Source organism: Electrophorus electricus, chromosome 10 (genome assembly GCF_013358815.1).
Source record: "Electrophorus electricus isolate fEleEle1 chromosome 10, fEleEle1.pri, whole genome shotgun sequence".
NCBI classification, from domain to species: Eukaryota; Metazoa; Chordata; class Actinopteri; order Gymnotiformes; family Gymnotidae; genus Electrophorus; species Electrophorus electricus.
Window position 1 is genome coordinate 23,328,669 of NC_049544.1, and position 15,633 is coordinate 23,344,301.

Here is a 15,633-nt window from a genome sequence, read left to right on the forward strand (position 1 = left end):
GTGGCGTTTGGGTAAGTCTTTGCAAACCCTCCTCGTGTTGTGCGTTTTTTTGTTTTTTTTTTGTAGCCCCACCATATACTACACTGGCTAATGGATTTGTGTGAATTCACGTTACAGACGAAGCACAACGTTTAATTATTTCAACAAACTTTATTTTACAGGTGAAAAAAGTAAGACAGAAAGTGATGTTAAATGAGAATAGCGTAGGGCACCTGTTGGTCGCGTGAACACGGAGCGGCACCACAGACACGGCACGTGCATGAGAAGGTGATAGGGGGACGTAAATGTGCACTTCAGACTATCACACTGCGCGAGCAGACGGGACAGGCGTTGGCTGTCACGAGACATGAGGTCTCCTAATACTGTACGTGCGTCCAGTCACACTGGGCAGTTACCACCGCCTGTAAACGAATAGGTTCAGCAGAAAAAACAAAACAAAACCTGGCAAGCAGACAACCAAAAAATGCAAAAGTTGTTAACATTTTTATTTATTTATTTATTTAAAAAGCATGCTTCCTGTGTGCTGCCACAGCATGACGGGGCACGCAGCACGGCGCGAGCCCTGTTGCTTATTTTATTACATTTTTTTTTTTTTTGGTAAGGAGTGTTGGTTCATAGTGAAGGCCAGTTTGACAGCGTATGAACAATCTGAGAGTTTGGGGTGGGGTGTTTGTTACACTGTGCAGTGACAGTTTTGCATAGCTAAAGGGAAACTCACTCACAACCTCAATGCAGCGATTATTTCTGCGCACGCTTCAAACCTCTCACTCTGTAAACCCCCATAACACCTTCAGCACTCCCTCCAGTCCTTACTTAAGGAAAGCGGTGAGCTTTTTTTCGATGTTGGCAAAAGCGTCTATTCCCATGTAGTCGGCCTGGCCTTGCTCCCAGCGCTGTTTTCGCTCTGCCGAGGAGAGCGGAGGCGCAGGGAGAGCAGCCGGGACGAGCGGCGGCAGCGTCTCCTCCTGGTGGGGGACAGAGCAGTGCAACATCAACAGCAGGCCAGGGCAGGACAAGACAACCGGCAGCCATATGTGTGGTGTGTAGTGTTACACTCACTCACAGACTCTGGGATTTATCATCAATCCCCCCCCCCCCCCACCCCCACCCCCAGTAACACCAAGGCTGAAAACCGCATGCTTGGATTGCATGAAACCAATACAAAACACGTCGGTTTGAAAGTGTGACCCCTAGTGGTTCATCCGCTCACATCGCAGCCGGAGCTGCCGGCGCAGCCGGAGTAGAAGGGCTGGTCTCCGTGCTCGTGGTGCAGCATTGGCACCACACAGCTGCTGTAGATGCTCCACCACTCCAGGAGGAAACTGGGGTGGGAGGAGGCCTCCTCCACGCTGCCCTTCAGCGCCCTCTTCTTGGGGTCGTACGTGTAGCTCCAGGGTTTGGTCTTCCCCAGGAAGTGCACCACCTTGGCATTTGAACCATACCTGTGAGGAAGACATGACCAGGGTGCTCACTTCTACATGAAGGAGACTTCTCCTTCTGATCAGCCACACACACACACACACACACACACACACACACACACACACACACACACACACACACACACACACACACACACACCGCATGCAAGAAGAAAGTCTCTTGCACTGAACACGCATGCTAAAGTGGGCAGGACTGAGTCTATAGCTGTCTTTTCATTTGTCCAGGCCATGGTGGGAAAAGGTGTAGCCCAACGGCTTGACCTCTCTTCTCAACCACATTAATGACGCACAGGGCGCACATCTGTTCATCAGGCTGCCATCTGCTACATGCTGGAAGTTCTTTTGAAAGATCGTTAATTAATTTGTGGCCAACACATACAGACACAGAGTCAAACTCCAGGACACAGTTTCAAAGTGTTGACTACAGAGGTCTAAAGCTGGAACCATCGTCATGTAAGAACAGTGGTGACGTGTGTTGTGGACGTTCTAATCCATGTTTGACCTGAGAGGCCCTGGAGAGAACAGGATAATGATTCTGTTTTGGAAACGGACTTTAGCGTAAGCCCGTAATCATCTCTCCGGGGCCGAGCAAGGGTCTTGCTGTGTGATGTGGCCATACCATACCTGTGCTCAACACACGACGAGTGAGCTGAGGTCCCGAAATAACCATCTCTATTTTAGTCTGGCGGAGTCAAGGCTATGCACTAGACATTCAAGCCCTGAATGGTGTCTCCCACCCTGTGTGTGTGCCTGCACGTGTGTGTGTGTGTGCGCGTGCACGTGTACGCGTGTGTGTGCAGCCCACACGATGACGCCACAGTGTCATGGGGCAACGTGCATGTGACCCACGTATCCTGTTACTTCGCTGAGAGCCGCGTCCTGTGGGCACCTCTGTGGTAGCGACAGCAACATGAAGCGTGTGAGAAATGAGGCTTTCTTCATGCTGTTGAAAGTTCCAGTGAGGGACTGCTGAAAGCACACGGTAAGCACAGCTGCACCAGACTGCAGTGTACAGACAGTAAACCCACACAAGTACTGAGGAAATAAAACAAACAAACAACATCCCACCATTTATTCCTGGCTGGGGTTTTAGTTGTGAACCTAAAGGCACGGTGCGCTACTTACTGTTTAAACGCAGGAAGGTACGTGTAGAGCGCTATGCTGCTCATGTTGTAGATAAAAGGGAGGTGTTTTCCGATGTCTTCTGTTGCCCAGCCACGGAAGAAGCTGTTGAGCACTCCCTGATCCCCTCCTGCAGAGCAGATAGAAGTGGCTCAACAACTCGGGCCCTCATTCCTGCCGTCGTGAGAGATAACGAGCCCTCGCTGTTAAAACTAAATATGTGTGCTGAGTGTCAAAAGGAGACGGCTCCCTTCGGTCACAGCCCAAACCCGTTCGTTTGCTGTCGCAATTTTGCCCATGACTTCGCAGCGCTCCGCTGGTCTACAGAAACGGCCTCGTCTGACGGTGTGTTTACAGGGGTGAGGGAGCTGACAGTTCTTGGTTCAAGGCCAGCACAGTGCCTGGCGCACCTGTTACAACAGGTGGGGCACGACTCACCTGTAACACCCTTCAAAACCAGCTTGGGCTCTTACACACACACCCACAGACAGACAGACACAGGATGCGCACCATCAGGTGTGCACCCAAATGTTCCTGGTGCCAGATGGGATCTCTGCTTTAGTACTGAAGTACTGTGCAGGGGACTTCACCCCAGCTCTGTGTTTCCAACAGTCATCAGACGTGCATACCGTCATTACCCTAATTCTGACGAAATCTTGTCCAGGTGCCACTAATGATTTTGGACTTGTTGCAATGAAGTGTTTAGAAAAATACATGGTATCCATACTCAAAGCTGGGAAAAGTCATGGCTAAATCCACTTCAGTTCTTTTAGAGCGAGGGGTGAGGCACTGAAGACGCTATTGAAACCATCACCCATCTTATTCTGAAGCACCAAGAAGACGCCAAAGTTAATGCACATTCACTTTCAATTGATTTTAGCTCTGCGTCTAACAGCCATTAGCCTATTAATGGAGAAACTGCACGTCTGCCCTGGAATTATTGATTGGTATGATTCTTTGTTGACTAGTCACCCAGCATGTAAAGATGAGGCGGCCTGACCCTGACCTTCTCTGACCCTAAATCAGTCAGCAGGGGACAGATTTCCCCATTCTTCTTACTCTGTATTTGGGTGAACGCGTGAAGTTCTCTGATGGCGAGGTCGTTTGAAGGCCTCTGTACGAAGATTCTGGCACATTAGATCATCTTTCTGAAATAGCAAACTTTGTCCAGAGGTCTGACACCAAATCAACTCATTTTATATGTGACCAAAAAAACAAAAACAAACAAACCAAAACAAAATAAATAAATAAAAATCCCAGCAGTTTGTAATTGATCCCAGGGTCTTTCCTACTGATCGGCTGTGTTCTTACATATTCCTACGTGTCCATACTGATGATAGATTCCCAACATGTGTTTCCAGATAAATGTATGTTCCAGACTATTGGTCAGAAACATATGGGTGTACAGGATTGGTCAGAAACGTATGGCTGTAGGGGATTGGTCAGAAACATGTTTCTGTTTTATCAGGAAGCTTTAGAGAGCTTGGTCAGTTATTGGACACAGGATACAGGATGATATGGTCTTTCATTACAGTTAAAATCTCAGTTTGCCTCCCTTAATACTTAAGAGTGCCGCGAAGATTATAGGGGAGAAAGGAGCCGACATCCCTCCAATCTATCTCTGAATAAATAAATAAATGGTGTGAGACCCAACTTGTCCTTTGTCCTCAGTATCCGCCCCGAAGGCAGAAAGTATAAGGTGTAGCACCCCTGTCTCTACCATCCGATTCAAACGCTGCTTTGTGCCAATTTCATTACGATTGTAAATAATCAGGCCTCGCAAACATTTACATTTACGGAATTTAGCAGACGCTCTTATCCAGATCGATTTACAAAAGTGCTTTGTCGTTTACTCATAGAATATATCCAAGTACAGTACAGTAGGTTAGAATTAAACATACCAATGAACTAGAATAGTGTAGAATACAGGGATGAATGCTGATACCTAGAAGTGCAAAATAGGTCTATCTTAAACAATGATAAGTGCTATAAACAATAAGTGCTAGAGTTTGTTAAACAACAGAATCAGTAACCTACAATAAGTATTAATTTAGTCAGTCAATATGGACAATAAGGACTAATTTGTCCTTTAAATATTCTGCAAATAGATGATTCTTCAGTCTGCGTTTGAAGACTGCACGGGACTCTGCTGTCCAGACAGCAAGCGGGAGTTCATTCCACCATCTTTGAGCCAGAACAGAAAATAGTCTTGATGCTTATCGTCCATGAGACCTGAAGCAAGGTATTTCAAGCCGAGCCGTACTTGAGGTTCGAAGTACTCGAGATACAGATCCGGCTTTGACCTTTGACCTCAGGTATGAAGGGGCTGGTCCATTTTTGGCTTTGTAGGCAAGCATCAAGGTTTTAAATCTGATGCGTGCAGCTACAGGGAGCCAATGCAGGGAGCGCAGCAGTGGAGTAACGTGTGAACTTCTTAAGATTGAAGACCAGTCGCGCTGCTGCATTCTGGACAAGCAAACAGTGTGACTCTGTGGTGTGTGTGAAACATGAGCAATACTGTGCCGTTGTGCAATATGGTTGGTGGTATTTTTTATGTGGTTTTTGTTTTTCATATGTGGGTGTGGTCTTGCATGTGCCAAAAGTAATCAAATCCGCTGCTAAATCTAATGCTAATCTGCTTGGACTACTAGATACGTTACTGGCTGCACCACCAGATGGCCTTGGTTACCATGGTCCCCAAACCCATTGTTTCAAGCAAAGGTCATGTTGAGAAAGCCTTCATTCAACTCACCACAAGCTTGGCAGGCAGGAAGGGAGTTGCTGGGTGCGCGCGTGTAGTTCTGCCCACCCGTCAACTCGGGCTTGCGTAACTGAGCCCGGCCAAGCCAGGCCAAACCAAGCCAAGCCAAGCCAAGCCAAGGCAGACCAAGCCAGGCCAAACCAGTCCAAGCCAAGCCAGGCCAAACCAGGCCAATTCAGGGCATGTTCATTTGTGTTGCACAAAGACGAATATCCGAGTAGCTAAAGCTTAGAAGAATAGAAAATTAAAACAGTCATATAAAATAAGATGGAGGGAATGGTAAAGGTAAGGTAAAAGTAATGAAGAGAAATAAAAAATAACTATAATGAATTCTAATTCTGGGCCCTAGTCATTGTGCAGTCCTCATTAATCCAAGAGGCCTATAAGGTGCTAGGAGTTCATAGAGGTATTTGGGTCCCGAATCATTTAATGATCTACAAACAAGTAGTAACACTTTGAAACCAATCCTGTATCAGACTGGAAGCCAGCGCCGCGACCTGAGAATTGGGGTAATCTCACTTCGCTTTTCCCACCTTATCGTTGTCGCGGCAGCTGCAGCTGTCCAGTGGTCATCAGGGGCAGGTTGGTCAGGAGATCAGCACAGCGCACTGGCCAGCTGGACACAAAGGCAGGGATGTGTCTGGGTCTTCTCTGGAAACGGAATCTTAACATTGGCAAGATTTTGGAGATAAGTGTGATTTGGTTCTTGCTAACTCCTTGAGACGCCAATATGCTTTATGCATGTACGTGGGGGATCTATGTGACAATAGTTGCTAGGCAACCCTGTTGTGTTGATCTGATAGATGGTTTTGTGATCTTGCAGGGTGCCTAATGGGAGAGGGGCACAAAAATTGATCCCTGGGAGACCCCACATGTCAAGGCCATTTGCTGTAATGGCCACAGTGACAAAATAGCTTCCAGCCAGGGTTTAAGCAAGCTGAGAACAGTTTCACACAGCCCTACCCCATTTTCATGAGTCCACAGTCACAAACCCACCACTAAGGCCAAGTAACGCCAGTGCTGATATTTTGCCTGAATCAGTATTTGAAATGTCATTTACAGCTTTTACCAGAGTGTCGCCGTGCCCGCGGATTTTACGATTAATCACAAAACAACGGAGTTCTTGTTTGTGCACTGATGGGTGTAACCTTACTTCCTCAGTTTACAGGAAGTTACAGGAAGGTACATACTGCCAGTCTGATATTCTGGATATTATTACTGCAGAATGATGGACATTTATATAAGCGAACACAGATTTTGGATGATTCTGTTATGATATCAGAGACAAAAGTGTATCTGCGCTGTTTTAGTTGTATTTTCTTGATTGTCCATTGGTTTAATGTTTCCCACTATTCCTCATTAGTCCTTTAGTCCTCACTAACTTTCACCCACGACTGGCCATGTTGGAACTCCCACAACTACAGCGAAATTATGCCACAGGGCTAGTCTGTCGGTCTGTTTGGAAGTACCTTACTGGAATCATTCAAAAATGGAGACATCGGTCCCACACCTAAAAAGGGCTGCATACAAGTCCACATGCACTTCAAAGAGGTGAGGCTGATGTTCGACCTCTGCAGTGCATTCAGTGAAAGGCACAAATACACGCACGTGCATAGACACGGGTACGCACGTGCAGTTGCGCACATATACAAGCACACAAACACATCCGCATTTAGACATGTACACAAAGAAAAAATGCAACTAAAAGGTCAACAGGGCCATAATTGGCACTAGGAGACCTCAATGTCTGTAGCTACGAACCCAAGTGCATTCTTAAAGGCCAAGTGCACTCATTCAAGACCAAGTGCTCTCATTCAAGTGTACCACATTTCAAGTGTACACAGTTCACTTGCACAAGGTTTCAACTCCAAGCTGGAGTAAAGACCTTCATCTACCTAGAGAATAGATCACATTAGACTGGCAAACAAGCATAATTAAGAGGAATACATATTTAACAGGACTGTAGCAGTGCATATCCATCGCTAAGCAAATTAGTAACACCTGCAGTTCCCCAGTGTGTCAGTCATGGTTTATAACAGGCATGCCATCAGCAGTCTGCCCCCCACGAGCAGTAACCGGTAAGAATGCACCTCGCCACCTGCCAGTGTACCCTGGCACTGCATCATGGCGTTGTGGGCGCCAGTCGGGGGTGCAGGGAGGGCAGATGGACAGATGCCCCGCTCCTTCTCCTGCAGGGAGTAGGAATGAAAAAACTTGTGTTTGCCAGAATGTATGATGTACACATGCTTGGGTCAGGGCACGCGGGGCAGCTACTGCAAGTCAGAGCAGTGTAGGGGTAGCAATGAACGGATGGAAGTTTAGGGCAAAGTACAATCAACTGTCCGCAGTGTGTGCTGTGTTATGGACATTTACAGTGCCCACAGTCAGTAGGTCTGTAGTCATGTGACCTCTGTGGCTCTGGTGAATCCATCGAATTAAAAGTTTTTTCCAGACAGCAGCGCGCACACACACAGACACACACAGTTTATTTTTAGCAGGATCTGTCTGTCACAGATCACATGCCATCAGACCGTTTTGTCTGATTTCATGGGAACAGGATATGTTACGGGATACTTTACAGGACATGTCCCTACTGCATCCAGGGCCCAAACACGGCAAACAAAATTCCTCCGTGATCCCAGCTAACAACGATCTGGACTGCTGTAGCATTCACTTACAACAGCGACAGACACCATTAAGCTTAATCCCAGACCACATGGGAATGATATCACGGAGCAGGTGTCGGGATGCAAGCAAGACGCATTTCCTTCCCAGCATTCCGACTCCCTCCGTGCAGCCTCGCAGTCGGCAGTAAACCGACGGACTCCTGGAAGAACCCATTCAAGCTCACGGCCTTATAAGTACGAGAACGGATCCGTTGTCTTATCGTGCTGAAAGCTCCTGCTCGGGAGTAATGAACTAAATCGCCATTAGTCGTGCTGACGGTTATTCTCTGAGTCGCTGCGCCTTGGGACTGATTACAGATGACAGGATACATGAAAACCTTCTAACAGCTCGGTCGACTGGAAAGCACACACGTTTGGCTCTCTCCTGGCACCAGCAGCTTTCTTTAAAGTAACCGCCTGAAACAGAGTTCCTCCTTAATGGGGTGACCACATTTAAAAAGCCCCTCCGCTCTGAAAAGCCAGAGAGCGAGTCACTTCCCTGAAAGGGCTTTTTGTGTGCGGACGTCCCCGTGCCAAGTTCCCTGTGTGCAGAGAGGACTGTGTCACGCCCTCAGGGACAGAAACACGGCTTTAGAAACACAGTTTTAGGTGATCACTGGGCCAGATGGGAATGGGGTGGGGTCATTTCACCTGCCTTCTTCTGAAAAGAAGGACAGAGCGTGATGTTCTCTGCCGCGGAGGTTTTCCACAGGAGTGGGTGGGAAGAGTCTGGTGGATAAACGTCCTCTCGGTACAGCACACCCAGCTCGTTATGCCAGAACCAGCCGGTCTGCTTTAACGGCCCGAAAAGTACAACAGCCGTACAAGCCGTGTGATCAACTGTTGTTAGAAATTGAAGTGCAAGTCAAAGGCGGAGAACATAAATAACAAAAGAATTGGACCAGTGTGCCGTGCGGTGTCAAAAGCGGGGGCTTCACACCTAGGGCTTGGACCGTGGATCCTGCAGAGTTGGTCTGAAATCAAATCTTGAGAAAGTTACACGTACACGCACGCACATGCCCACAACGCAAACGATGAGCCTTCGCTGAGTAACACAGCTCAGGGGCTGTACGAGAGAGACCTGGTCTGTTCCACGTTGCAAACGTAATGCCAGGAGTGGTGCATGTTCACTACAGAATGTCACAACCATAACAGACCCATAGTCAAGCCCAGTGCCACTGGCACAGAGTGCTTTTATACAAGTGGCACCAGTACAAAATCTGGGACACTTGGAAGTCTCAGAATAAAGCCTAAAGTTTGTCCTGAGCAGCAAAGTATTAATATATAAGACAATCGTTTTATTCATTCTTGAATGTAATCCACCCATTTGGAACTGAATGTGATCCATCCATACAGAACTGAATGTGATCCACCCATACGGAACTGACCTTGATCCACCCATACGGAACTGAATGTGATCCACCCATACGGAACTGAATTGTAATCCACCCATACGGAACTGACCTTGATCCACCCATACGGAACTGAATGTGTTCCACGCATACGGAACTGAATGTGTTCCACGCATACGGAACTGAATGTGTTCCACCCATATGGAACTGAATGTGATCTACCCATATGGAACTGAATGTAATCCGCCCATATGGAATTGCATGTAAACCAACCACACAACTGCTGACCTAGCTTTGTGATTACTGAGAGAACAATGATCTGTCCCCTGGCAGCAGGGTGTTTATTTCACCTGCACACGCAGACACACAAGCAGACAGGATCACTTGCCGTCAAAGCTGCCATGTTCCGTGCAGTATTGCAGCAGTTTGCTGTAGGTGTCTTCGGAGGGCCTGAACACAAACACTCCCGAGTTGAAGCAGTCGGGCCAGCCGGGGTCTGGAGCTGCAGAGAGCTCCTCTCTGTCAAACAGCTCATCCACATTGGCCAGCACCTGAGCACACAGCATCACACCACCTCACATTAGAGCACAGAGACAGGACAATACACAATTATATAAATAGAACTGTAGCTACTAATTTTACCCAGTAGTGGTAATGTTTTGTGTCTATTTTATAAAAGAATATTGTTATAATATTGTAATATGCATTACACAAATGTCATTCAAAGTATTTTCCAAGTCCATGATGGCAGTCAGAGTGCATGGCGGTTCCCTGCATGGCAGATCACAGAGTTAAACCTCCTGATATGGAGTTTAGCACCGAGTTGCCACCTGGTTTTAAAGCCGTTCATTCCACAGCAAATATTTTCATTATATAGAGCAGAAGAAAACCTGGCTGACTTCCAGAGAACACGCTTCAGTACAAGAATCTCCTCAGCCTCGGTGAAGAACACAACCCAGCACAAGAATCTCTGGCATGTCCTGACAAAGAGCTGATGGAGGAATCATCAAGCCCCGTGGATCAGGGTCTCGCGCCTTGCGTCAGTGTTCCAGAGTTCTTAACATCAGAATTAAATATTACACGGGGTCCAGTCCTGGAAATCTGTCACCCAGCAGGGGTAACGTCCAACCCTAATCCAACACACCTGCCCCTAATACTGAGAAAAACTGGACCCGACGTGTTAATCCAGGGCTGGAAGTAAACTCTGGAGGGAGGTTACATTTTCAGGACTGGAGACACTCCCGTCAGAGCTCATTCCGAAATGTCAATATAAAGTGTCGATCATTTGGCATTGTGATGGTACCGTTATTTAACATTAAACTCAGTAAATGGGCCGGATAGGCTGCAGTGCTCTGCGGTCCGGGCTTTGGCTGGGCTCGTGATTGGTCAGTTGAAGCCCACGCCTCTTTTTCTAGCGAACCTGTTTGCTGATTGGATCTGAAACACTGACAAACGTAACTCCAGCGCTGGAGAGCTACTAGCAGGGCACGTCTACTCCCTTCGCACCTGATACCAAACCAAACTTGGCCATCTAAAATTTGTTTATTTGATCGTTGTTTCACAATACAATTAAAATGGAACCTTAGGGAACTTGTTCAGGACGCTGCCTCTCATGATTTTATTACAAGTGGATGTGGAGTTCACAGGCTTTCTGCACACATTGAAAATCCTATTTGTAGTATTCAGTCAAGCTCTCCGGATGCAGTAGTTTGACATTAGACTGAAAAATACTGAAATATCCCTCCACGAGAGTGTAAGTGTTAGCTCAGGAAGACCTGATGGAAATCTGAGACCCACTGTGAAAGCAGGCTCAGACCCCTGTCTCTCACCAGAGTGTCTGCGTCCATGAACACACACTTGGAGTAGTGTGTGAGGCTCCAGCAGTGCAGCTTGGTGAAGGTCACCCCCAGGTCCGGACGCTTCATCAGTGCAAGGTGGGCTGTGTCTCCACTGTCCAGCACGTCCACCAACCTGACCTCGTCATAGAGCTTATGAAGGACAGCCCTACAGGAAAGGAGAGGTGTCCTCAGACAGACTCAGACGAAACTACTACTGCTGCCAGCGTCCTGCTTTGTATTAGCAAGGAGAACCAGGGATCCTGGATTTCATGTACAGACACCCACACAGGAAGAGAGAAGTGTGGAAACAGACTGACCTGTCTTTACACATGAATAACACAAGTACTCCAAAATATTTCATCCTGCAAATATATTACATAAGTATTTGTGAGTGCTTGACAATACATTTCTTCAAAAGGCGAGGAAATAAATCCGGTGAACTGAGCATTTGGGCTCGAGTGGCATAACAGAGGTGTATTCCCCATCTTTGCAGGCTGGCTGGTGTGAGCCCTGATAACGCCACAGCCTTCCACGCCCGGGAGCTCAAGGGAGCAAATCTGCCACTCCTGGGTGGGAGGAATGACATTACACTGTCCGCTGTCAATCACAGCAGCATCAGCCAATCACAGACATCTGTGTGGTCATGCTTGCTGATGAGGGCAGTTAGTGCTTGGCTTCACGTGTCTTGGTGCACCCTCCATGACTGGTAACTTGCTAGTGACTAAAGCTTGGAGAGAAACAGGATTAAAAAGAACCGAGCATTCTCTTCAAAGAAAACATGGTTTACACTGCGTGTTCCCGATTCCTTGTGTGTGAGGAAGGGATCAGATGTGGTAGCAAGGTAAACACTCATCAAACAATGTTTCATCTTGTCAAAACATTGCTTTAGCAACCTATAATTCTTGACCATAAATTGTAAACCATTCACTTCTCATAAATAAGACTGATTCATTTAGACTGGAATATGCATTCGTCCGAAGGAAAACCAGACTGCTGGTGTCCCTGCTCTCCCGTAGAGTGCACAGACGAAGCCTGGCTCCGCAGCTAGACCGACGAGAGCTAAAAGCTCAGTGTGTGAACGAGCACGTGCAAACAGGGCCGGGGACGGAACTGACGCCAACGTCCTTCTCTTTATTGCTGTGGAAGTGAAATGAACTTCACCACGGAGCCGAGAGGAAGCAGGAAAACTTCATGAATCAGCTCGGCACGGTAACGTACACCCAGTGGGAGCCTGATTAATTATTCCGTTTACAGAGTTTGTCGTCAAGGGTGAGTCCGAAGGGAAGTGCGCAGTCCTTCGATCTCCCTGCTGTCTAGACCAGTGCGGGAGCTACTGTGTTGTGCTGTATTGGCAGCCGTCGGTCCTAATACCAGTAGAAGCAGAGCAAAAATCTGGACTGGTTTGGGATCAGGTCTGGACTGCACTGCGAACATCACTGCACTTTCAGAGCCATTTCTCCATTGAACACAGTAAAACACAAGCTAAAAACAACCACCTCGCATTTCTCTGACTCGTCCACCCCTCGAGGACATCTCTGCTTTTGCCCTAAGAAATATGTGATCTGAGGTTTAAGACAAGCTTCAAAAAGGCAACGCTTCTGCAGATGCCCACAGCACGTAGCACGCAGATGCCCACAGCACGTAACCCAGAAAGCACAGTTCACAAACATAATCAACGCTTGGCCATGTGCATTGTTCTCTACAGCCTTACATCCTCCATTACTGACCCAGTTCCAAACAGAAGCACATGAGTGCAGTCCTCTCAGTAAGCTCAGTGCATTAAGAACAGTGCAGTGGCAAACTGCATTAAGATCAGTGCAATGATGAACCCCAGGGATTCCACGCAGCCCAAACAGGTGGAGGAAATTATCATCAATATGAAGTTTCATGTGCTACTGTAGACACACGGATGCTAGAATCCTATTGATGGACTTTTGCTCAGCGCCAGACACCAGTGACATCAAACACAACTCCTGTGCAAACTGATGTGAACGCAGGACGGGCATGCTAGACCAGGGACATCCCATTCATAATACTGTGCACTGATGTCAACACCATATCCAGCTAAGCACCTATTGTTCAAAGGAAAAACATTACTGAGAAGTTAAATGAAAAAAACTACAGTAGGTCTGTAGTCATGTGACATGTGACAAAGGTCACATGACTACAGACCTACTGACTGTGGGCACTGTAAATGTCCATAACACAGCACACACTGCGGACAGTTGATTGTACTTTGCCCTAAACTGCCATCCGTTCATTGCTACCCCTGCACTGCTCTGACTGTTGCAGTAGCTGCCCCGCGTGCCCTGACCCAAGCATGTGTACATCATACATTCTGGCAAACACAAGATTCTAGGGTTTTTTTTCCCCACTGTTCATTTAGGCCAGAGGTCTGTGAAGCCAGTCCTTGGAAAACCCCACCCAGTCCGGATGCTCGAAATATCTGGGCTGCCAACACATACACACCAAACGGCTAAACCGTTGATTACCTCAGGCTCGGGGATGGTGAGGGGACTGCAACAGAACAAACGTGGACTGGCAGGAGGTTAGGAAAGCCCAGGCCAGAGGACTGGATTAAAAAAAATACAATCTAGGCTACTGCATAATAACAAAACAAACACCCTCACTGGTTGTGACACTATTGACTACTATGAACCTAAACCTTAGTGCACATTAGCTGACTTTTGTAATTCAGTGCCCTTTGGTGTATAATATTGTTTAGTGAGTCAGCAGTCTTTTGTAATTAATCTCAAAGTCACCATTTGGCTCTCCGGGAAAGCTGTCTGAATTTGGATAACTGCAGCATTTCTTTACAGCTCTGCACTAGCTAGTGAAATCTGACCCATCGACATCCCAAGAACAGTCCATCTGGATGCATGTTCTGCACCAGGTCACATATCAGACCATGATAGCACACTGCAGCCTGTTAGTATCTGCCAATTCAAACACACTGAGAGGTGGGTCATGATCTATACCAGGGTTCTCTGACCTGCACTGCACAGTTTAGAGTTCAGTGACGTACAGTGTAGTGTTCTTGGACACACCTGATTTAAAAGGTGAATGAGGAAGTCTCACATTAGAACCTGATTCAGGATCAGTTCTCTGATGCTTTGTGCGAATTCTGATCAGTAACTAAACTGCAATCGAACAGGCTGCCATGCAAGAGCTGATGTACCTGGACGTTTCTGACACGTGTGGTCCGATGAGTGCCACCAACTTTCGGGATGTGTTATGGTTTCTCAGGGACTTCCCCAACACCATCACTCCCTTGGCATAGCTGTCGGTGGTCGCCAAGGTAACAAATGCCTGATCTGCAGAGAAACAGGTTATTAACTTTAAAGACAGAAACATAAGTCTTTCCACTGCATATTAAGATATTTATATTTAAGTGACTGATAAGGTTTCAGTGCGCTAAACCAAGTCCACATTCTTCATTGACATTCAGGTTTTTTCCTTATTTGATGTAAAAACAGACCAAGACCTACTGAAAATTAAACATGGCCCCGAATCCCGTCACATGGAACTGACCAATGTGCCAGGCGTCGTGCTACCATTGGCATAATGTATGGATAATTTACAACACACCAGGTGTGGCACCCTGCCTATGCTACGTTAGGCCAAAAATTCTACTGAACTTCCCAGTCTGAAGTAGGAAGGACCAAAAGCCTTTATTTTAAAGACTAAACAGATACATTATAGTTCAGTTTCCGTCTTCTGACCTATCAGATTTTTAAATATATATATAGTGATGATATATAGGATATTAAAACTGAGAACTAAACGTAAACGCAACTGTGGAGTTGTGTACAGACCAGAGATGTGCACAGCCGTAAAACAGCAGCTTTTTGAGGCATCCGCCTTGACGCACGTGTTACATAATCGTGGAAGCGCAGACGCGCGCACACGCTTCCGTGCTTTGACAGTAAGCCTTAAACGCGAATATTTGCCCCGCTAACTTTTCATCGTAGTCGTGACGATCCCTGCAGCGAAGGTGCAAGCGTGCATAAATCCCCCAGTACCGGACCGAGCGCGTCTGTGGAGCCGCCGACTCGTTTCTGGTCGCACAGCTTCCCGGACCGTTGCTGTGTTTAACCCCGTGACACGAAAGCGAAGAGCAAGTAACGCACTGCTGGAACTACCGCGTCGCCTACAACTCCTGACATGGACAGCGAAGCAGAAAGTGAAGTGACGGACTCTTACAATACCGTCTGTTTGGTGCTTTATCACCAAATAAACCAGCAGATATACAAAATGCGGGTTTCTCCAAGCCACAGTGTAAAAGCAGAGCAGCAGTTAGAAACAACGCGCGCGGACTGCACTTCCCACGTACCTGTCATGCTTGCGGGAAGGCAAAGCCAGTTTACAGCTCGGACCTTTCGAAGAGACTTAGCCGAAAGTCCAGTATTGCATTTATACCAACACGGACTGGCGCGATGGGCACGCTCCGCG

At 47.2% G+C, this 15,633-nt stretch overlaps 1 protein-coding gene across 2 annotated transcripts; it reads right to left on the reverse strand.

Moving 5' to 3' along the window:
- Positions 1-130: 130 nt before the first annotated feature.
- On the reverse strand, positions 131-15,617 carry gyg1b (glycogenin 1b). Of its 2 annotated transcripts, XM_035530727.1 has the most exons (8): positions 15,515-15,617; positions 14,360-14,495; positions 11,173-11,347; positions 9,732-9,894; positions 2,568-2,694; positions 1,211-1,442; positions 814-965; positions 131-401 (listed from the first exon to the last, which is right to left on the reverse strand). In XM_035530727.1, the coding sequence occupies exons 1-8, from the start codon at positions 15,519-15,521 to the stop codon at positions 392-394; spliced, it is 1,002 nt and encodes a 333-aa protein (XP_035386620.1). In that variant the 5' UTR covers positions 15,522-15,617; the 3' UTR covers positions 131-391. The 2 variants fall into 2 exon arrangements, with proteins under 2 accessions (XP_035386620.1, XP_035386621.1); XM_035530728.1 differs by having other exon boundaries at positions 131-965; positions 15,515-15,616.
- Positions 15,618-15,633: the final 16 nt, after the last annotated feature.

Excerpts from the sequence above, each read along its gene's own strand:
- gyg1b (XM_035530727.1), bottom strand. Across the intron at positions 11,348-14,359 it reads CACGTGTCAGAAACGTCCAG|GGCTGTCCTTCATAAGCTCT; the intron begins GTACATCAGCTC and ends CCTTTCCTGTAG. Across the intron at positions 9,895-11,172 it reads TCATGGACGCAGACACTCTG|GTGCTGGCCAATGTGGATGA; the intron begins GTGAGAGACAGG and ends CTGTGTGCTCAG.